This window comes from Lampris incognitus, unplaced genomic scaffold (assembly GCF_029633865.1).
Source record: "Lampris incognitus isolate fLamInc1 unplaced genomic scaffold, fLamInc1.hap2 H_4, whole genome shotgun sequence".
NCBI classification, from domain to species: Eukaryota; Metazoa; Chordata; class Actinopteri; order Lampriformes; family Lampridae; genus Lampris; species Lampris incognitus.
Genome location: NW_026611079.1, coordinates 895509 through 919515, shown reverse-complemented (window position 1 = coordinate 919515; position 24007 = coordinate 895509). Strand labels below are relative to the sequence as shown.

General features: G+C 44.1%; 1 protein-coding gene across 1 annotated transcript in view; it reads right to left on the bottom strand.

Annotated features, from left to right (window-relative positions):
• The window catches only part of LOC130131990 (hepatic and glial cell adhesion molecule-like), a 51759-nt gene extending 42501 nt beyond the window's left edge, over positions 1–9258 (bottom strand). Inside the window, exon 1 of the mRNA XM_056301712.1 lies at positions 9086–9258. Coding sequence (XP_056157687.1) covers positions 9086–9236 — 151 coding nt within the window. The 5' untranslated portion in view covers positions 9237–9258. The remainder of the gene's footprint in view (positions 1–9085) is intronic.
• Positions 9259–24007: the final 14749 nt, after the last annotated feature.

Sequence of the window (24007 nt, the reverse complement as noted above, 5' to 3'; positions counted from 1 at the left end):
CTTCTCCAAAAGCACCACAGTGTGGCTGAGCCGTTTCAAAATCTCCCTGTTCTGTCTCACCTATGGGCAGAGATATGTGTCACTAGAAACTGAATTTGAATTATTTATATTTGAATTTGAATTGCTCAACTTGAATAATTGCATTAAAAACTGAATTTGAATCAAAATTTGAATTTTTATCATTTAACTTGAATAATTGTATTGAAAAACTGAATCTGAATAGCATAATTTGAAATTGAATTTATTAGTTTGGAAGTCAATTCCAATAAACTTGAAACTGAATGTAATATTATGAAACTCAATTCATTTGCTCTGAAACTATTTGATCCTCACTGAGAATAGAGTTGAATTTTCAGTGAGGATGAGGGTCAAGGCTGACTCCAGACATTTTGTGACCTTTTTTTCTTTTTTGAAGGTGCGAGTGATTTTTTCAAAGGTAGCACCGGTACGACTGCACAATTAATGGACGTTAAGGGGGGAATAAAAATCTTTTTTCGCTGTCGGACTGAAACTGTTTTGGTCTGATTGTCAACTCATATGCTGGTCAGCATAGGCGGCGGAACGCATTTCGAATGGGGAGGGCCAAGAATGACGTGACGCCCCCCCCCCCAAGCCACACTCGTAACGCATAACTTTATTTATTATTATTTATTATTGCCGTTTTTATTTGTCCTGATTATAGCCTACACTTGAGTCACAATCAAATAGTATAATCAGTATGATTAGAAAGCATAAATCATTTGACACATGAAGTCCAGTTGCATAGGATTAAAAAATGTCAACGCTCACCACCCCGTCTGAAACGTTCCCAGAGAAGTTCCTCCGTCTCTCGTTGGGCTGGATGACGTCACTGGCAATGGCGAGACCATCCACATTGGCCAAAGCATCCCTGAGTGTGTGGCTGCACATCAAGTCATTGAGTCTCCTTTGAGTCACTGTTGACCTTAGATAAGTCTTTATACGACGAAGGTTGAGAAAGACCTCTCGGCGCTGGCAGTGGACACGGGAATTGTATAGAGCAGTGTCAGCAGCCTGTGTGCATGTGGCGACAGGCTCATAACGCTGAGGGTAGCGGCGGCAGAGGGGCCAGTTGGAGCAGCGACAGGTAGCCATTCTACTTCCGGTTCCTCACAGGGCTCATTGTGGGCTGGAGTGACGGTGGTTGTCTCAGCTAGCTTGGTTAACTTTGACCCGAAGAAATCAGTTGTTTTTCGACGCTTCATCATTCATTTTAACGTTACTATTGCTTAAAGCTTAGCGAACACACTAGCAGTTAGTCTACTTACATAGAGCGCTGGTATTTTGTTCCGTGAAATTCACGTCCGTGTGACGCTAAGCTCACGTGACACAAATAACCAATCAGTCATTAGGAAACAGAGTTTGTTGCTCGTGATAGGCTACGTACTGTACGTAGGCTTACAGCTAGCGGAAATTAGCCCGGGAAGCGCGCAGAAGTGCAATACATTAAGAATGTCACGTATTTGCGATTTGAATTTTTACACGTTTATGTTTGATGCACGCCAAAGTAGGTATGGCCACGGCCCTACTGGCCATACCGGTTCCGCGGCCTATGTGCTGGTGCGACAAACTGAAAAAGTTAGTCTGGTGACATATTTCTGCACATACTTACCTTCTTGTTGTGCGCAATGGTCTCTCTCCGCTGTTGCTCACTCAGCTGCAGGTCAATAAGTGTGTTTCCAGATGTTTTCAGAGAAACAGTGGCACGCATGTGTCCCGGGGTGGACTGACGTTTCAGAGCTGCTTTAGTTAAGCAACTCAAATCATTAAATCCCGTGCTGGACCAGGGTCCGCTTATCGGGACTGAAAAGCAAGCAATGCCAGCAGTACAGTATGTTGGTGCGCAGGCTGCCCGTTAGCTACAGATAGCGACTGTAGCTGCTAGTTTGAAAATGCCTCTGGTACCTCTTGGTAGCTTGCACCAGTCCTGGCAAGGCGGGTGATGGTGGACCTTTCTGGATTATTTCTATTTTTTCCTGAAAAGGCAATCTAGGAAATGGAGTTTCTATTAATTCAGCCACATAGTCTTCTTCTTCATTAACTCCCGCCTTTTCACTGCTCTCTAAACCCTTCGTTGTCTTTCTGTCGTCTCTTTCTCCCCTTGCTCACTCACTGACTACTTTCGCTGGTCGCTTATCAAATTCACGAATACCCGGAAGTCATTGGGCGGCAGGCAGGGAGACACACTGGACAGGCCGCCAGCTCATCACAGGGCGACATGATTAACAATGTTGCTGAAAGTAGTGGTGCTGTTGTGTTCTGTTTATATTGATATTCATGTTACCCTCTTGCACCACTAGGAGGTGCTATGTGAATAGGCTGTTTCCTGTTTTGTCGTGGTAAACAGAATTTAATGATGGCTGCCTACATGATCCTTGAGTTAAGTAAACGGCCGTTCTAATCCGACCTGCCTGCTCGTGATTGTGCACCATCCAACACTACAAACTGGCGGCGAGTGAACCCAAAGATTGTTTTTATGCTTTTGGCTGATATTTTCTGAAAATGGCTGTGAATGTGCCTTCTCCCGCGATGTTCCTGCCTTGCCCGAGCAAACCTGCAATGCCATTCAATCTGCGGCGGACCGTCAGGGCATTCTAGGCCTTCGGTGAAGGCCTAAGACTCTACAGAAAAAGGAAAACTCTTTCATAAATATAATACTGCAGCGAATTCGGGACACAACGCAACCACAGGAATTGCCGCGGCCGGGAAGCGAACCTGTATCGTCTGCGCCGCAGGATGCATCGCTAACCACTAGACTAAAGGGCCAGACCCGCGAGCTAACGGCCAGCGTGTCTTGTTATCCATGCACGTCACACTACCCCCCTCCTTCGGGAAGCGCGTCCCTGCGCTTAAGCGTATCAGCTCCTTCACGCATCAGGGCGCATACGCTTCCGGTGGCCTTACGGTCGCTCCATCCCACTTCTGACACCAATGTAGCGAATTCGGGGGACAACGCAACCACAGGAACTGCCGCGGCCGGGAAGCGAAACCGTATCGCCCGCACCGTAGGAGGCATCCCTAACCGCTCGACTAAAGGGTCAGACCCGCGAGCCAGCGGCCAGCGTGTCTACTAATCCATGCACGTTACAATACAATCTTCTAATCAATTTATAAATATCGCATTGCATTTCAATTTCGACTACACATATGAATTCGGCAGGCTCTGCTTGCAGTCTCTCAACCAAAAAAAAATAAAATCATCCAATCAGCTTTTCCCCTCTCTCGTAACCGTGTGAGAAGACTCCTCCTACCAGCACCTTCGGCATCTGAGTGAAGGTCCCCTCTATCTAAATAGGTGTTAATACTGACCACCGCGGAGATTAACAGGCTAGTGATGAGGTGCCAGGTGTGCTGTGGAATGAAAAGAACTCAGTAGAAGGAACCTCTCATTTCCACACCTCTGGAAGAGAATTGCCATGGACCTCTGCGAGCTCAATCACTGCAGTCACCTGGTAATATCAGACTATTACTCGAGGTTTCTAGAAATACTGCACCTTCCCTCCACAACCAGCGCACAAGTCATCCAAAAGCTGAAAACAGTTTTTGCCAGGTTCAGTATCCCAGAAGAGGTGGTAAGTGATAACGGACGTCAATTTTCAAGTGTAGAGTTCAGAGAGCTCGCCAAGCAGCTCGACTTTCAAACACTATACATCCAGTCCTCACCACCCACAAGGCAACGGCCACGCTGAGAGGGCCGTGCAGACAGCTAAGAAAATTCTCAAGCAACAGGACCCAGTGATGGATCTAACCAACTATAGGTCCACACCCTGCTCCACCACAGGCTACAAGCCTAGCCGAGCTGTCGATGGGGAGGAAAATATGCACCACACTCCCCACTTTGGAGAAAAATCTCCTGCCAAAATGGCCCAGCAGAGCAGCTGTGGAAGAGAAGGACAGGGGAGGAAAGGCCAAACAGGCCCACTACTACAACCTTCGCCATGGAGCTAAGCCACTGCCTGCCCTGCAACCAGGAGACGCAGTGCTCTCCAAGTTAGACCATGAAAAATCGTGGTCTCTGCCAGCGGTAATCTCAGGTGAGAGCTCTACCCCAAGATCCTTCGTCATCACGACGCAGAATGGAGAGGTGCTGCGACGGAACCGCCGTCACCTCCAACCAGGGCCAGTTCCCCCAACCCACCACAGCAGCGCCGGATGAGAACTCTGGGACAGATATCCACTCTGACACAGCCACCATGATAGAGACTGTTCCTGTCAGTCAGTGTGGCTACTCCCACACCCCTCTGCCCGGTCAGACTGTGACCAGATCTGGACGGGTGTCCAAGCCAGTTAACAGGATGAACCTATAGACAATATTGTATGGCTCTATGGCCCTTTTTTTGGGGGGGGGGTGTTGATAAAAAAGGGGTGTGTGTGAAGAAAGAAACTGAAGAAATGTGTGTTGACATTTATGTTTGCATTGGTCATGTTGTGGGAAGTTAATTGAATTGAAATTCATTGATAATTGTTGTGAAAATGTTTACAGTTGTATTAGTGTCTTTGTTGAGTCAGAATAAGGACCAATAATAGTATGTCGAACTGTCTCAATTTAAATAATTTTGGGTTAGGTTATGTGCCATTGAGAATGGTCATTCTCTGAGTTTTCCCAGCAGGTTATTAAAATAACACTCAAAAAGGAGGGAGATGTCATATATGATAATATATGTGAGCATATACTGTAGTATTTACGGCACCAAATAACCAAATAACCAAACATATATTGCACGTGCCTAAGTGCACCAGCACATCACACTTGTGTTTTGCACTTATGCCAGTTTCACGAAAATAGAGCCCTCGGTGTTGTAATCTGCCTTACTGGGGACTGTGTGGGCATAATCCAATCACACAATTGACAGTGGAGTTTTGCCAGCAATGATTGTACACAAACAAACCAAAGCCTTTTGCAGCACTTACTGAGTAATATGCTAGCAATGGCAGCATCAGGTAGGATCATAATGTAGCTGTCCTTGTTTGAACCAGCAAATTCCGATTATCCGGGGCATAAAGTAGAGGTCCCACCACCAGAAAAGGATAATGTCACACGGCTCAATTAGGCATGGTAGTAAATCACAGGGCAGAAAGTACATGGAAGCTAAGTTTGCATTTGCAATCTAAGAGACATGATGCGACAGACTTTTCTGTGTTTTGCAATGAATGCATACATATAGTTGCCCCACATAGTGTTTTACTTTTGTTTCCTTTAGGTCTTGCCCGTCTTCCCCGATCGCTGCATAACCTCTATCTGAGGGTCAGTTGTCCTCAATTACCCCATCACTCAAGACATAGTCCCTCAAATGTCCAGGGGGCCGTCGCTGGCGAACAGGCCACCTCGGGCTCACAAGAAGTGCAACTGGAGGAGAAGCACACTGATTAGCGCATGGTGTGCTACTGTCACCCCTGGCCCTAACAACAGGTGGAGCGAGGATGGTTAGCTGAGGTATCAGCACTATGTAGATTTTTTTTTTGATAGATTAGGTAATTGATATTGTAGCGAATTCGGGGGGCAGTCCGGGAGACCGTCGCCACAGCCGGAACGCGAACCCGTGTCTCCCGCTCCGTAAGCGACAACGTTAACCAGTCGACTAAAGGGTCCGACCCGTTAGTCAAGGACCAACGTGTCTACTTATGCATGCACGTTACAATATTTTGATGATGAAATTCACACATATGTACATATAATTATGTCCCCTGGTTTTAGTCCATATCTCCACTTATTAGTGTTTCTTTCTAAGTGTAATGACCACGGACTCACTAGCCCTTGGCTAAAGGGTCGGACCCTTTAGTTGAGTGGTTAGCACAGTCACCCTTGGTGCGGGCGACCCGGGTTCGCGTCTTGGCTGCAGCGGTTCCCGGCTGCCCCCTGAATTCGCTACATTGGTGTCAGAAGTGGGATGGTGAGACCGTGAGGCCATCAGAAGCACGTGCGCCCAGAGGCGTGAGGGAGCTAATATGCTGAAGCGCAGGGACGTGCTTCCCGAAGGAGGGGGGGGTAGTGTACCGTGCATGGATGAATAGACTTGCTAGCCCTTGGCTAAGAGGTTGGACCCTTTAGTTGACTGGTTAGCACAGTCGCCCATGGTGCAGGCGACCCGGGTTCACGACCCGGCTGCGGCAGTTCCCGGCTGCCACCCGAATTCGCTACATATGGATGAACTCCTCATTCATTATCCTGACGAAGATCCTTCTGGGAACAAAATTTTGATCTTGCCATTAAACACAGTGGGAGCAGATATACAGTGTGCGGACTCAAAAATCTTGTGTATTCCCAGTATATTCGTGAATTGTAGGCAACTTTGGGTAAAGAAATGAATACCAAGCAAAGAATTTGTGTTCTATTTGTGATGGGAACAATATCAGGTGTAAGCAGAGGTGTAACTGAATGAAAAAGGAAAAATTACTTGTTTTCTTAAAGATGAGTTTTCATTTACTTTCCATTCATTTGCATTTCATTTTTGTATCAAATTACTGAGTATTTCATAAATGCTACAAAGCTGACCAAAAGCCTTTCGTTTTGCTTTTCTTTTCTTTCTTTCTTTTTTCTGTTTTTGTTTAACTGAAGGTAAGGATAATGCAAACTGAACCTCAATAATAACTCCTAAGAGATAAAAAGAAGGTGTTCTTCTCTATCAATGTTGTATTTCTTGCTACCACTGGCCAGTGGGAAGTGATATAGATAGCAGATGGTAGGGTTCTGAAATGAGTGTGAGCAATCCCCCACCCACTGGGGTTGAGTGTACTGGAGAAAAGTTGAAAGACTGCTCTCCATGGTAACGGCAGTAAGTGCCCAGAGAAGGCTGGGATGAGTTTACAAAAGTGGCAATTGTTTGGTGTAAATTCCCTGTTGGCAGACAGTGAAAAGAATCCTCAGAGCAACACAGGCGCCATGCCAGGATAGCAGGAACAGAAGAGCTCAGTGATTCTGCTGCTTGTGACAATAATGACCAAACACAACCACTAACCTGACAGGATAGAACAAAATGAACCCGCCAAAGTAATGGCACTGCCAAACACCAGAACATGTTGGTTTTGTAATAGTCTTGAGATCAACGTATGCTATTGTCTATACCTGGTGAATGTGTTTTTGCAATGTCAGCATGTAACTCTAAAGTTCACCACTAAGTGTTGACATTTTCATCACACAAAACTGCCACAGCAGCCCACCTATTTCACCTTTAACAACATACAATGAGTGTAATACAACATCACAGTATACAAGAAAAGTACTGAGAACCTTTAAGTGGTTACTGACCCAAATGAACAACATGAAGGGTTGAGTGTTTGTAAAGGGTTCAGCTAGAATATATATTTTCCATTGTCTGGCCAATAGACTCACATGTAGAAGAGTAACCAGATTTAAACTTTCAGAATGCAGAACGAACAGCAAGGTTTTGTGGGACAATGTGTGTATCTATCTTTTGTGGATTACCAACATGTGCATAACTTTGATATAATGAATAATAGGCTTAAACATATTTCTATTTCGCCTGCGGTTACACTCTCGCCTTCTAGTCAGTGCATGACAATAAATAATATGCTTGAATAACAGATTAAAAATAAATTGTTATAGGCATGACTAATGATCAATAATGACAGTGGTATTTGATCATGTGCCTCACTGATTTATTTTTGACTGAAAACTAATTTACAAGCAAGCTTTGAAAGTTTGAATATAGAACTGTGAACTTTTGTTATTTTGCTTCAAGATGCAGGATGTCTTCTCAATATATCGGATGCAGGACAAAAATGCAGTTTAGTGTAACGTAAAGCGTAACACCTGGTCACCCTGAAATGTAATGGACTGCTACTGCAGAATAGCCCTGGTACTGTATAACTGATACTGTATAATATCCTATATGTTTGATACTGTCTATCAGCCTATGTGTTTGATTCTGTATAACATCCTATGTTGATACTGTATAACATGTTTGATACTGTATATCATCATATGTGTTTGATACTGTATAACATCCTGTTTGATACTGTATAACATGTTTGATACTGTATAATATATGTTTGATACTGTATAACATCATGTGTGTTTGATACTCTATAACATCCTATGTGTTTGATACTCTATAACATCCTATACTGTATAACATCATGTGTGTTTGATACTGTATAACATCCTATGTGTTTGATACTCTATAACATCCTATGTGTTTGCTACTGAAAATCATCTATGTGTTTGATACTGGATAACGTCATATGTGTTTGATACGGTATAACAGCCTATGTTTAATACTGTATAACATCATACGTTTGATACTGTATAACATCATATGTGCTTGACACTGTATAACATGTTTGATATTGTATAACATCATGTATGATACTGTATAACGTGTTTAATACTGTATAACATCCTATGTGTTTGATACTGTATAACATCATGTTTGATACTGTATAACATCATATGCTTGATACTGTTTAACATCATGTGTTTGATACTGTATGAGATCATATGTTTGATACTGTATAACAGCCTATGTGTTTGATACTGTATAACATCATGTTTGATACTGCATAACATCATATGCTTGATACTGTATAACATCATGTGTTTGATACTGTATAAGATCATGTTTGATACTGTATAACAGCCTATGTGTTTGATACTGTGTAACATGCTATGTGTTTGCATTTGTTCAAAGAAACGTCTGCTTTGTATTCAGCTAAACAGTTCAAGGGAAATTCAGAGTCAAATCTTATATATTTTATCCTATGCCTACATTTCCAAGAAATGTTTGTCATCATGAAGTTTTCATCTTGTAGTCCCAATGGTTCTGACTGGTTTAAAAGTAAATTCAAAACCATTGTCAGATTTTTAAGCTACAAAACAGACCATCTTCCCCAAATCTGCTCTACTATCAGATTAGTGTTTGAAATTTAATCAAAGTAAAACTTCTCACATTTAAAGATTTTCATTTTTAAAGCTTATATATGTAAAAAAAAATTAAGTTGAGGAAATTCAGCAAAAAAAAGGCCCTAAATCTGATTTTGATACGCCTAATTTCCTTTCCCTATGATGAGCAAAACTGTGTTGCTTAAAGAATTAGTAAATTTAACATACCTGGGTGGAACGAAATAAGGTGACACATAAGCAGAAAGACCCGAGGAATGGCTTTGGCATACAAGGATGCCTCCTTCTCTGCATTCATCTTGGGTCTGAGGCACAAATTCTCTTCAAGACAGTTAGCAGGATTTGCCCATGCTGGGCACATACCCGGACAGAGCACACAGACATTCTTTCATGGCAGGGCTTAGCAGTGACTTGGTACATGACTTACACAAAAGCCAATGTAGATGGCTTGGGTAGAACACACACACATTTACACACACACACACACACACACAACACACACACGTAGAATGTGTGTGTGTGTGTGTTGTGTGTGTGTGTGTAAAGTTAGGGTGTATAGGGTTAACGTGTGTGTGTGTATACATATATATAATATATATAATCCAGTGAGTCAAGTAAATTCTTTATGAGACAGTACAAGCAGGATTCATGCCATAAGCAATCATCAGCTGATGATTGCTTCTCTTTTTTGTTGTTGTTTTGTTTGTATTTGCCACCAGTTCATCAGCATTAACCTGCTCGTTGTCATCGGTATCCATTTTTTCCTTCTTTCTGGTCTGCACCCAGCACACCGGATTCCTGATTCATGTTCCATTATTGACATCTATTGGTAAAAATAACATTACGTGTAACTGTCGCCAGAGGGCGCACACCGGTGTAAGAGTATAAAAGAGAACGTGCTGCACCAAGGCGTCGGTCTCCGTGATTTATATTGTAACTTGCAGTATACGCTGGAGAAATACTCACAATAAAGTGGCGACGAGGATAAACGGCATCCGCGTGTATCCCGCACTCGGTTGGAAGGAGGATTTCAAGCCGGACTGTTATTTTTGGACCCTTTCTGCCGTGATCATTGGACGCTAGCAAGAAAGATAATTAGCTTCATCGTCGGGAGGACGACACACGTGGCAGTGAAAAAGAGGAGTCGTGAGTACAGTGACGGGGATGGTCGGTAATGTAATGATATTGTAGCGATTTCGGGGGAAAACGCAACCACAGGAACTGCCGCGGCCGGGAAGCGAAACCATATCTTCCGCACCGCAGGATACATCGCTAACCGCTCGACTAAAGGGTCAGACCCGCGAGCCAGCGTGTCTTGTTATCCATGCACGTTACACTACCCCCCTCCTTCGGGAAGCGCGTCCCCGCGCTTAAGCATATCAGCTCCTTCACGCCTCAGGGCGCATACGCTTCCAATGGCCTTACGGTCGCTCCATCCCACTGCTGACACCAATGTAGCGAATTCGGGGGACAACGCAACCACAGGAACTGCCGCGGCCGGGAAGCGAACCCGTATCGCCCGCACCGCAGGAGGCATCGCTAACCGCTCGACTAAAGGGTCAGATCCGCGAGCTAGCGGCCAGCGTGTCTTCTTATCCATGCACGTTACAATATGTTCCCACCGGGCCAGTAGGTGGCAGTATTGGGGGTTAAGGTTCATGCGCAGAACGTTCTAGGGTTGGGGCATGTGACAGCCATGGAGCAGACAATACGTGATTAAATACACAGAGACAAGAATTACTTGTCAGCTTGATTTATTACATAACAGAACATTACATCATGGTACCAGGAGTGAACCAGACAGAAAATGGATGCGATATAACCACCGGGGACTATAAAGTTAAGTGGAAATGTAGACGCGAACTGGAGAAATTTAAAACAGCAGTTCAAGCTGTATGTCGCGGCTATAGGGGTGACAGGGGCGTCAAATAAGCCAAAGACCACCATGCTACTCACCATCGCTGGAGCTGATGCGCTGGAGGTGTACAACACATTTCCGTTTGCAAACGAGGGGGACAAAACAAGCTGGACGAAGTCATCAAGAAATTCGACGAACACTGCCTGTCAAAAAAGAACGAGACTTACGAGAGGTATGTGTTTACATCGCAGATGCAACACGAAGGTGAGACTTTGGTAAGTTTTCTCACAGACCTTAAGCTAAAGCCTAGTACCTGTAACTTCAATGCACTGCGAATCAATGATTCATGATCAAATTATGTTCGGCACATGTGCCAAGAAATAGAAATATTGGTAAGAGAAGCGGAACTCCGTTTGAACAATGCTGTGAAAATATTGTAGTGAATTCGGGGGACAACGCAACCGCAGAAACTGCCGCGGCCGGGAGGCGAACCCGTATCGCCCGCACTGCAGGAGACATCGCTAACCGCTCGACTAAAGGGTCATATCCGCGAGCCAGCGGCCAGCGTGTCTTCTTATCCATGCACGTTACAGTACCCCCCTAGAAGTGTAACCCGCTGGTTCGTGGGTCTGACCCTTTAGTCGAGCGGTTAGCGATGTCTCCTGCGGTGCGGGCGATACGGGTTCGCGTCCCGGCCGCGGCAGCTTCTGTGGTTTGCGTTGTCCCCCGAATCGCTACAATATGCTGTGAAAATATGCCAGGCCAGCGAGTTAGAGCTAAACAGCACGTGGAAACGTTTGAAGGTGCCACTAAGGGACCAGCTCTAGCTCTGCCAAAGACGCCGTTTCATTCAAGGAAAATACCGAGGCGCTCGAAGCAAGCAAAGTGACACTGCAACCTCGACCTTCTGAAACCCTCCAAGACTAAAGAGATTGTTCTGCTAAAACAACAAGCCCAGGTTGAGAGACGCAGACAAAGAGCAAAGGAAAGGTTATCCACCCAGGTGATCGTGTAGTGGCATGTAACTATAACAACGGGCCAAACTGGGTTCCTGCTACAGTCATAGCACAGACAGGCCCTGTGTCTTACAGTCAGTACCACTTGAGACATTGTCTGGAGGAGACACACTGCGTTCTGGACCTACAACACCTGGGGAAACTCCACCAGTGGTTTGTGCTAAGCCATTCCAGCAGGTCAGCCCACACTCACCCAGGATGTACCATGTGCTACTGAGCCCGTCTCCTCTGGACCCACTCCAGCGGTTTCAGACTGAACTGTCTGCTACAGCCAGCATGGATTCGGCAGGTGGCAGTGCTAGCACCGGTATCCTCAGAGAACGGCCGTCTCCTGAACGCCTAAATGTGTAGTTATTGACATACCCAGAAGAATGGGGCAGAATAATCCCCAGGGTTATGTCTGGGTACAGCAATCGACCTCATTCCCTGAGTACAGGTAAAAAAAAAAAAAAGACAGAAAAAAACTGAAGCTGTGTTTGGTTTATTGTGACATAGTCGAATAGGTCAAGCGTGATGCATTTGTTTTTACACAATTTGACAGTATTGGATGGTTGTTGATTTCAGTAACACTCAGTGACATGCTACACATTTTGGTTACACCCATGGTACATTTAGTTGTGTTTTAGATACCATACTATTGCCTTGTGATTTTGATGCATTTTTGTTGTGTTTATTGAGTGCAGCTTGTTCATTAAGTGGGGGAGGAGTGTCATATATTGTGATTCATTGTCCATTACTGACATCTCTTGGTAAGAATAATACATTATATGTGACTGTTAAGAGGGCGTTCCAGTTGTAAGAGTATATATCTAGAAAATGCATTTTCTAGATATATCAATATCAGTATCAATTTTAAGCAGTGCTTAAAATTGCTGCAAAAACAGCTGAGTTGTAAAAGTAAAACGAGGGAGCTGAAAGCTGAAGGAAACTGCTGAAGCAGTGCTGAAAATTGCTGGAAAAAAAAACGGCTGAAATGAAGAATCAAAATTTGGATGCTGAAGTTGAAATAAATTGGAGGCTGACAGCTGAAATAAATTGCTGAAGCAATGCTGAAAACGGCTGATAAACCAGCTGATATGAACTGAAATGCATTTAATTGCTTAACTGAAAATCTTGCACACTTAAGTGTAATAGTGGCAGGTGGGAGATGAAGTCAGCACCCAAAGAAGCTGAAAATGCTGAAATGTTAACTGGAAGCTGGAACATAATCGCCTACAGGCAGAACTGGGAGTTGAAGTGCACTAAAAGGAAAGCTGGAGTGTATCAGCTGAAGAATCACAGAGTTGAAAAAATGTAGTTGAAACAGCTGAACGGAAATAAATATATACTGCCAAACCTGGAAGTAGAAGTGAAATGCCTTGAAACTGTAAAAATAAATTCTTTATTAATAGACACATGAAGTGTATTATGAAACAGATGGTGTGATTTTTTTTTCATTTCAACAATTAAAATGGAAAGAATGAGTCTCAATTCTGTGTATGTGTGTGCCTGGTTTGTGGTTTGTGTGTGTTTGTGTGTGTGTGTGTGTGTGTGTGTGTGTGTGTGTGTGTGTGTGTGTGTGTGTGTGTGTGTGTGTGTGTGTGTGTGTGTGTGTGTGTAATCAGCTAGAAGAACCAACTGAAAGTAACTGCCAGATGTCTCCTGACTAAATCTGTACAAAGACATATTTTCTGTGAAATCTGTTGAAATGTGTGTAAATCCATGTGTCTTGTATGTAGTGTGGAAACACTGTATAGTAGGACTTCGACAGAAATGTCAGTCAAGTCCATCCATTGTCCAAACCGCTTAGCCTGTTGTCAGGGGTGCAGGGATGCTGGAGCCTATCTCAGCAGCCATTGGGCGGCAGGCGGGGAGACACCCTGGACAGGCCGCCAGGCCTTCACAGGGCTGAAACACACACACGTGATGGGACGATGAAATATTACGCCCCTGAAAAAGGGGTGAAATGATCACTTAAGTGATAAGATGGGTGCTTCCTCAATGAGTATTTTATTGGAATCAATTCTTCACAAATAAGTAACAATTTACAAAATAACATAGCTACAGGTAAGTAGAGAAGTAAGATAGTATACACAGTATTTTACTAAAAACAGGTGAAGCTCCGTAACTCTCATAAAATTCACCAAAACTCAATGTGAATCCACAGTATTAGCACAAAATGGCGTATGCACTCGGCAAAACAACAGGTTGCTTTGTTACAGTGTGGGGGCACGTTCTCTCTCTCACACTCGCTCTCTCACACACACACACACACAACACACACACACAGACACACACAGACACTTAACTAAGCTCGACAAAATTCCGCTCTAATTTGCTCAAAATCACAATCACAGGTTACTAAAGTCACGTCAACTATTTATAATCCACAACATACCTGAAAAAGGGGTGAAATAATCACCAAAGTGATAAGACGGGTGCTTCCTTGAGTATTTTATTGGAATGAGGAAATCAACACGAATTCCCCTTGGTACTGGGTGGAGACAGAAGCAATCGATCTCAGACTACCACATCAAGGCCACTCTGTAGATCACAGTTAAACACCATTATTGCTCAAATTGCACAACATAACAAAGCAAGCAATGAACATGAACCATTCATCCCTCCAACCTGTCACACTCTCGCCTACAAAGTAAATGTCATCCCGACATTATTATTATTATTTTATTTTTCACAATCTCTTGTGAACTTGACTGACGATCTTCTTCTGCGAGTTGGGACTCAAACAAAGGTCAAGGGTCACAATCCATGTCTGGTGACTAGCCACTGCGTAAACAGTCAATGAGGTCTTTTGACAGTCCGTTAGTCCTTAAACAGTCTGCAGATTGTCAATGAAAGTCTATAGGAACAGTCCATAAATTGTCATGCAGCCCGTGAATTGTCCAGGGCACTAGTCAATGTCAACAGTCCATGAATTTGTCCATGGCAATGGTCTCTATTAACGGTCTCTGAATTGTCCATGGATTTAGTCAATCATGTCAAGTCTGTCGCCTCAGCCTGTCGGTCCATACATGAAGGGGGGCTGGAAGTAGTATGGCTGTAAGGGCGGCAGCGATGGGACCAGTCCTGGAGCAGGGTAGACAGGCAACAACTGAGGTGCTGATTAGACACTGCAGCAGGAAGGGATGCCAAGCTGATCATAGGTCATACGTCTCGGTGGGTGTCTCTCTCTTTGAGGTCACTGGTAGGGCAGATTCTCAGGTTCAGCAGCAGTACTTGAGGGAGAGGCATGTGGTGAGTGCTCATCAAGCAAATTCCCAGGTGGTAAGTCTACTTCATCACCTTGCAGGTTTTCAGCGGGCACATTGAACTCCTCCAGCTGATCTCCCTCAAGAGGCTGTACTGGTGGTGCAGCCGAAGTTGGCATTTCAACTCTCTCCTCCGCTGGTGGGTGTCTGTGTTCAAGCTCCATATCTGATTCACCAGATGTCTCATTTCTTTCTGCTGACACTGTGGGGCCTGCAGTGGCTCATAATGAAGTTCATACTCGTCCCCACTGTCCTCATCAGGCTCTTGAGTTTGAGATGCAGGCTGGTGTCTCTCTTTCCATTTCTTTTTGTCGTTTTTAGCCAACTCTGGTTGTGTCTCAAAAGGTAAGTGATCACAGGGCATTAGTAAGTTTCTGTGCAGAACTCTGGAGCGTCCGTTACCCTTTTCAGGTCTCACTTCATAAATTGGCAGTTCAGACCCCATTTGTCTCACTACTGTGTGAACTGTATCCTGTCCTCCCAATAGTTCCAGAGTTTACATGGTCCTCCTTTGGGTGTCAAGTTTTTAATCAAGACACACTCACCAGGCTGTAGCACTGAACTCCTTACTTCTGTGTCATAGTACCTTTTACTCCTTTCAGCAGCATTTCGAGCACTTTGGTTAGCAATGGCATGTGCTTCCTCCATACCTTGTTTCCATTTCTCCACATAATCTCGCTAGTCACTGGAACCTGACTTCATGTGTAGCCCAAAAAGCATATCGACTGGAAGCCTGGGTGATCTGCCATACAGGAGATAGAATGGTGAGTAGCCTGTCACTTCGCAACATGTACAGTTGTAGGCATAAACCAGCTTATTCAGGGACTCCTTCCAGTTTGATTTCTGGGTCTCAGTCAGTGTCTTAAGCATCTGCAGCAATGTTCTAGTCATACGTTCCACTTGACCATTCCCCATCGGGTGATAGGGCATTGTTCTCTCTCACACACACAGGCAGACACGTAACTAAGCTCGATTAGTTATGTTAAATAATCACATTGTTCCAAGGGAATGGCTACTTTATTTGCCGTCGACTGGCTCTGTTTACTGCTATGCCTGCAAACCATGCATTTATCAGCGGATTCAGCGATTGGAAACATCCATAGAGGATCAGCGATCATAAAAAAAGGGTGCAGAACATAGACAAAACGTATTTTCGTTAATGCAGAGGTCTAAACACTTCTGCAGAGTGGACGCAGCTCTTGCCCGGCAGTGTGAGGCAGAGCAACGGTATTGGAAAGAGGTACTTAGACGTGTGGTCGCTGTCATTAGATTTTTGGGGAGCGACAGGACTGCCATTCCAAGGGGACAATGAACTGCTGGGCTCTGAGCACAATGGAAACTATTTGGGACTACTTGAACTGATAGCAGAGTTTGACCCCTTTTTAAAAGGAGCACATCGAAAAGCATGGCAATAAGGGTAAATGTAAGCCCTCCTACCTGTCCTCAACCGTGTGTGAGGAGTTCATTTCATTAATGGGTGAGAAAACTAAGCAAGCTATAGCAGGGGAAATCAGAAATGCTAAATATTTCGCTGCAATCGTTGATTCAACACCAGATTTAGTACACGTGGATCAACTCACGTTTGTTTTTCGATCTGTCAGTTCAGATGGCAAAGTGGTAGAGAGATTCATCGGGTTTGAGCCCATCCACAGCCACACAGGTGTTAGCTTATCTGAAACTGATTAATATGGATGGAAACCTGGGGTTGGACTTGTCAAACTGTCGTGGGCAAAGTGATGATAATGCGAGCAACATGTCTGGCAAATACAACAGACTCCAAGCGCAGTTAAAAAAAGAAAACCCTATGATCCAATATACACTGTGTGCTGCCCACTCGTTGACTCTTGTGGGTGTCAATAGCAATGATGATTGCTGTGAGGGGGTCGACTCTTTTTTTGAACTGCTACAGTCTCTGTATACATTTTGCAGTGCCTCAACCCATCGCTGGAATACAGCACTAAAAAACAGCGACTATTACAGTAACCACACTTTAAAATACCTCTGCAGTACCAGATGGAGCTGTAGAGCAGACTCCACCAAAGCTCTGAAAGAGAATTACAAGGCAATTAGAGATGCATTGGCCAAAATAGCCTTGGGCTGTGATGAAGCGCTCCAAACCAAACACGAGGCTGCTGTGCTGGTTTCCAAACTTGATAAACTGGAGACGGTAACAATGACTATTTTGTGGGAGAGGGTACTGGGCAGGTTTAAAGCAACAAGTGATCAACTACAAAAAAAGTGACATGGATTTAGCAACTGCTGTTGGTCTTCTGTGATCATTGCACTCCTATGTTGGCACTCTACGAGACCAGTTTGCAGAGCTGGACGAATCAGCACGCTCTGTTAGTGCTACATAAGACTACCAGTTTGACATTCAACGTGTAAGAAAAAGAAAAATTTGCAGACGAGTCTGATGATGACGGCGAAGTCACCTTTACTAATGGCAGTCTGAGATTTAAAGTTGCAACATATTATGTCATCGACAGACTCACTTCCTGCCTATCAAAATGGATCGATGCTTACACAGATGTGTCTGAACTCTTTGGCGTTTTATTTGAGAGGGACTGTGATGAACGTGATGGGCGTGAAAGAGCTGCGAAGCTTAGCTCCACTTATCCGACAGACCTGGACATACGTCCTTGGCGAACGATCTCTTACAGTTCACTCATTTTGTACAGAATGAGACGTCCCCTGCACAGTTGCTGCAAATTCTTGAGAGTAATAGTCTTAAGACAACATTTCCGATTATGTATTGTAGCGAATTCGGGGGACAACGCAACCACAGGAGCTGCCGCGGCCGGGAAGCGAACCCATATCACCCGCACCGCAGGAGACATCGCTAACCGCTCGACTAAAGGGTCAGACCCGCGAGCCAGTGGCCAGCGTGTCTACTTATCCATGCACGTTACAGTATGTTGCGCTAAGAATGTTTTTAACATCGCCTGTCTCAAATTGTGAGGGTGAGAGGTCATTTTTCGTTTTAAAACGAGTAAAAAATGAGCTGAGGACCACAATGTCACAGAGACGGCTTTCTTCACTTTCAGTCCTGGCCATCGAACACGGAACTTGTTAAGTCTTGATTTTGAGGATATTGTGCACCAGTTTGCATATTTAAAGTCAAGAAAGAAGGACAGTATGTAAGGTCCATCTGCTAAATGAAATCGAGCCATACAATGATTTGTTTCATAGCAGAAAATGTTGGCCTATATTAGTTAAACATGCTCTTACAAATAGGGATGCACGATATGGATTTTTTTTTTACTCCAACCAATAATTACCTACTTCTCATGGCTGATAGCGATAAGATAACCAATAATTTCCCATTATTGTATTTTCAAAATAATCTCTGTGGTTTGAAATTTAGTCTCTCTCCTGTGACACTGTTTGTACTTTCAAGTATCTGCTTTATTTTACTGTTGCAGTCAACTGATGTGCTAGATATTGAAGCATCAATTTACTGTGTGCTACTATACTGAGTTCTATGGAATTAGTTCTATGAATTAAACAAAGCCATATTGAACATTTGTGCATCTGTTCATAATTTCTCTTGAAGATATTTTATTATTGAAATGCACTTGATGATGATGGCTATAATGCGATCATGGGGGGGGCACTTGCATGTTGTTGGCCAGGGGCACAGTGAAGTATTAAAATGGTCCTGCCTGTGCCAGGACTGGTCCCATGGCTGCCGCCCTGAGATGGTGATGTGCCAACATACCTTTCAAGGGGCCCAATGGCTCACCTCCGTAAACCTGAAGGGGATGCGCATCACGCAGAGTCAGGGTCTGGAGCTACTCTTAAGACTTGTCAATTTGCCAAAGGTACCTCCCAGGACATTCAGGAATCTCCTCTCTAAACCTGGAGGGTTTTTTTTTTCTCCAGTGCCCCGCAAATCCACCGAAACCGTGACCTGCCTCATATCCTGCAGACCATGTGAGGCCTTGTCAATCTGGATCTCAGTTATTTGTGTGTTTCAGATGACTTGCTGTTGGGTTTGGGATACACAGCCATGGAACATCAAAAGGTGTCACGGGGTCATGACCCCAGACGAGGTGCCTGTGCCTTGAGAAGATTGTCTTTAAAGTTTATTGTGGATGAACCCCATGGACAGGTGGTGAGTGATTGTTCATGGGCAAGTTTGGCATGAAACTGCCCATATTTGCACGTCAAAATCAGTGTGGCGCAAGTGGTCAACACAAACCGCCTGGTCAGGATACTACTGCCAGAGATACCACTCACAGAGTACTACATGAGAATCTACCACCTCCATAATTATGACTGGAGCGCCAAGCCTGTTTTCTCCAACATGCTGCCTCAGTATAGACACAGCCTGTATAAAAGCTCTCACTTTGTTTCTTTTAATACTTGGGAAAACTTTCCTCACTGTGCTATAGAGTTTAGTCTTTTCGGTCTTTGTCAGGATGTGCTCAATCCCATTAAAGCTCATAATGGAATGAGACAGGTGCCAGCCTTTCATTACCGGCAATAGAATAATCACTTCTTCTGCTTGGTCAGTTTCAGAGGCGAGCCGGAAAGCTGTTTCAATCCATACCGAGTACCACATTTCAGTTGCATTGGCGGCAGTCAATGTCAAATCTATTGCTCTTTCACGTGTTTATTCAGGAAGTCAAACCGGAACTACTAGCAGACACTAGAGGACAGTACAGCGCATTAGCAACACCGATTGTCAAATTACTGTATTACAGCACTCCCACTAAATTTTACAATGGCATTAAGGCACATCACACTAAATTATATTACTAAGAGCCGTGCTCTCCTTCACAAATAATGTCAAGATAATAAATCATTAAACTGAAAAAACTTGCAAGATTCCTTTTCTTACTCCTTTTACCTTGCTTACAGCTTTCTTACCATTTTCAACAGAAAAACAGAGCCTATTACAGTAAACAGAATTACATAAGAAAAAGCCCAATCTCTCTCCTAAGATAATCAAACTTCTGTTTAGTCAGTGACTTGGTCAAGATATCTGCCTTCATGTCATTAGTACTCATCATTGCTTCTTTCAGTGTGCTTGGCTCTATGACACGACACACATTGGCATAATGATCAACAGTCACTATATCAGCCAACTCATCATATCCATATCTCCTTGGAGCCCTTCTAATTCTGCCGCCTTCTCTAGCAGCTTCATCGACAGTGACCTCATCATCTGGTGTTCCACTCTCATGTGTTCATGGTTACCTCGTTCTCTGAACAGGTCACTTCCACTTCCTGTTTCCAGTCGAAGTCTGATTCATTAAAGATGACATCACGACGAATTAGAATCCTCCTTTTCTTTTCATCAAACAGGCGATAGCCTTTGGCATTGTTTGCATATCCCATGAAACGAAGCTTCACAGCCTTATTGTCCAGTTTTCTTCTCTCTATGTCTGGTATATGTGCATAAGCAACAAAGCCAAACACTCTCATGTGACTCATGTCCAGCTTTTTGCCACATCATCTCTCGTAGGGTGTCTCTTGCTTCAGGACAGGTGTGGGCAGCCTGTTCTGTAACATCATTTGTAACATCTCCACGTGCTTGGTCTTTCAGCTCCCACTGCCTTGGAGTTAGTCTGCATATCTCCACGAAATTGTGATGACATGGCTGATGCACCACCTGACGTAGCACCACTGGAGTTATCATTAGCATTCACTCGCTTTTGCTCTTCATTTATTAATGCTTGCTGAACAAACTGCAGTGTCAAATTGTCAATCTTTGTTTCTAGCGCAGTGACAATTGTAGCATAGTTTGGTGGCAAACTACCCAAGAGTGTTATAATTTGGTCTTCCTCTTCAATCACAGAACCTATTGCTCCTTGCTGATCTGTCAGTTCCTTTATTCGTTTTAAATGTTCATTTAAACTTTCTCCTTCCTTCATTTCACATCTGAAATATTTTTTCTTCAGGAACAGTCACTTAAAAATCACACCCGAGTGTGCCAAATGTTACAAAAACATGTAGATATTCAACGTTTACTGGGTTTTTTCGCGCTTCAGCTCACTTCTTACCGAGAAATTGGCACTTGGCACAAGTTGGCAGTGAACTTGACTTCTCCTCAGGGCTCCGCGCGGTGAAAAGAAAAATGGCGGAAAATCAAGAGATTTTGAGTACCGAAGTTTGGCTACGTCAGTAGTCACGTGACACACTGGATGGAAAAATAGTCTTTGGTTTTAAATCAGTCAAATACATTAAACCAATGAGGCCCTGATTTCCTTTGAATTAAAGTGATTTTAATACATATATAGACCCAAAATATCATAAATGCAATTACATCGGGTCAAATCAAATAAAAAACGCCCTTTACTTGAATGGCAGCATATGATCATTTTTTACTGTGCAAAGTATCTCTCTCAAAATGTCCTTTCAGTGTGTTCCACGCCTCTTTTGGAGTCTGGCAGCTTGTTATCAGGTACAACTGGGGTGTACTTACATTCAGCACTAACACGGAGAATGCCTTCTCTCTCCGTTTCGTGAATTCAGCTTGTGCACGTGCATTAGCATCTGCGGCTAGGATATCCGTCTCCATTAGCATGCCCCACAGTCCTTTCGCTTTCAGCAAGTGTTCCATCTGAGATTTCCACGTTGCCCAGTTCTCTGGTCCGCTCAGCTTGTCAATAAACAGCTTATCTTCCATTGTGAATTACTCAACACCATTTATCTCACACAAAACTCCATGTAAAACAGCCTTTTAGCGACGTTCTGGGCCCATAACCTGTTGCTCTTTCACGTGTTTATTCAGGAAGTCAAACCGGAACTACAAGCAGACACTAGAGGACGGTGCAGCGCATCAGCGACACCAATTGTCAAATTACTGTATTACAACAACATTATGAGGTGAGTCGAGGATCTCTGAAACATCTCTTAGCCTTATAGTTGGAAAGTATTCTTCCTTCCCTCTTTCATCAATTATTGATACCTGAGAACCCGTGTCCCCAAGCTTGCAGTTGATGGGCATTCAGATAACATCCAATAAGGCGCTGCCTGCCAACTGGCGAGGTGACTTTGTGGGGGTGGCCAACTCGAGCTAGAGGGGGCAGGTAAGTGCATTTTTTCTTGTGTTCAGTCCAGTTTTGTTTTGACATGGTTTTGAACAATACAGTCTCTCTTTACAAGATGAGCATTGTTTCAATTGTCAGGTGAATCTACACTGCCACAATTTGCACATTTCTGGTACTCTGCTAGTTACGGTTAGCACCATTCCACGTTTAAAGGAGCCTCTCTAGGTGATTTGATTCCTCTTGATTTTGCATCCGGCTTGGAAATGTTCTCCACTTCCACATCAGTAACAGTGCATGCAGCGTTCATTCACTCCTGTCTGCTGGCAGACAAAACATCTCCGTGGAACCCGGAGAGGGCAGTTGGCGTACTGGTTAGGTCCGTACTGAAGTCGCATTGGAGCAGGTGCTTGAGGCTGACTGTAGCTGTTGTAATACTGCTGCGGTGGCACAGGTAGCTGAGGGTGTCTATCTGACCTAACTGCAGGTGGAGTACAGGGCTGTGGCTGGAACCTTGTCTGCTGTAGAGTGTCTTTAATCTGAGTTATCTTTGCACTGAGACCTTTTAAAGAAGCTACGCCTACCTTAAGTTCTTGTATCTCTGTTAGCAGTTCAGGGGGACCCGTTGTTTTGGCTTGCTTCACAGGGCACTTAGCAGGTAAATTATCTTCTGACTGCACTAGACTTACACTTGAGGCTGACTGTGGGGTGCTATGCTTCTTTTTGTTTTTTGTTTTGGTCTCATTAGCACAGGCGATATTTAACCTCTCTAACAAAAACTCATCTGAGGTTTCAGGATCCTGTAGGAGGGGCTGCATATCTATTCTGATACTATCATTCTGGAGACCGATAAGTAATGTCTGTAAACACATGCTCTGGACTAAAGCTGGGTCGTACTTAAGCCCTGACTCTGACTTTTGGGACGCAAACAGTACTTTCTGCCTCAAATCTAAAACTCGCATGAGGAATCTGAGGGATTTCTTTGCTGTTCTGTGCTTCAGAAGCTAGCTGCTTGTAGAGCTCTGTGGGGTGCTTTTCTTGAAAGTGGGAGCGCAGGATGCGTCAGAGCGTGGGGAGAGTCAGGTGGGGTTTTCCTTCCAAGTAGCTGCATAGCTGCTCTAATTACAGCATCTACCATCTCTACTTCGGGATAACCTCTGTTTAGTCCATTCTCAATCTGATGAGCAAGGCTGAAAAATGTCAATCTCTCTCTCTGGCCTGGTTCACCTATTTGAGCCGAGATTTTGAAATCTTTGGGCCAACATGGGTTTGGCTGCTGTGGCTGAGCACTGAATGAGAGCTGAATGTTGACTTGTGGGCTAAAGGTAGGTTGGGACTGAAGCTGAGACTTCACTGTTCTTTGTTCCTCCATTTCTCTCTCTGTCCCTGTCCTTTCCACCTTTCCCTCAGCACAAACTGAGGGAAAGGTGGTCAAATCTGCAATTTTGTCTTTCAGTAGCAACAATGCTGCCATGCCTCCATCCTCTAAGTCCGTTCCTTCTTCTCTTTCCAAGGCATTTCATCACATGAATCACTCGTGATATACAAGACTTTCCTTCAACATCAGCTCTTTGATCACCTGATATATTAAGGAAATCACAAACTCCGAGCAAATTGTCTCTAGTAACTCTACTATTACCTCCTCCTGTAGCTCTTCTAGGGCTGTCATCATGTTGACAGGACAGTAGGAACCTTTACTGTGCAGGAGTTGACTCTGAACTGAATGGCCTTCAATTTACCCGATGATCTCCGGCTGGTCTCAGGTAACGTGAACTCAGCCACCAGCTTCCAGCTCCCCTCGAACAGCAACAACTTCCTCACTGCAGGCTGTGGGGACTGGACATCTGAAGAGCGTATCCCAGCGGTGCCTCCAAAATGTTACGCCCCTGAAAAAGGGGTGAAATGATCGCCAAAGTGATAAGACGGGTGCTTCCTCGATGAGTATTTTATTGGAATCAATTCTTCACAAATAAGTAACAATTTACAAAATAACATAGCTATAGGCAAGTAGAGAA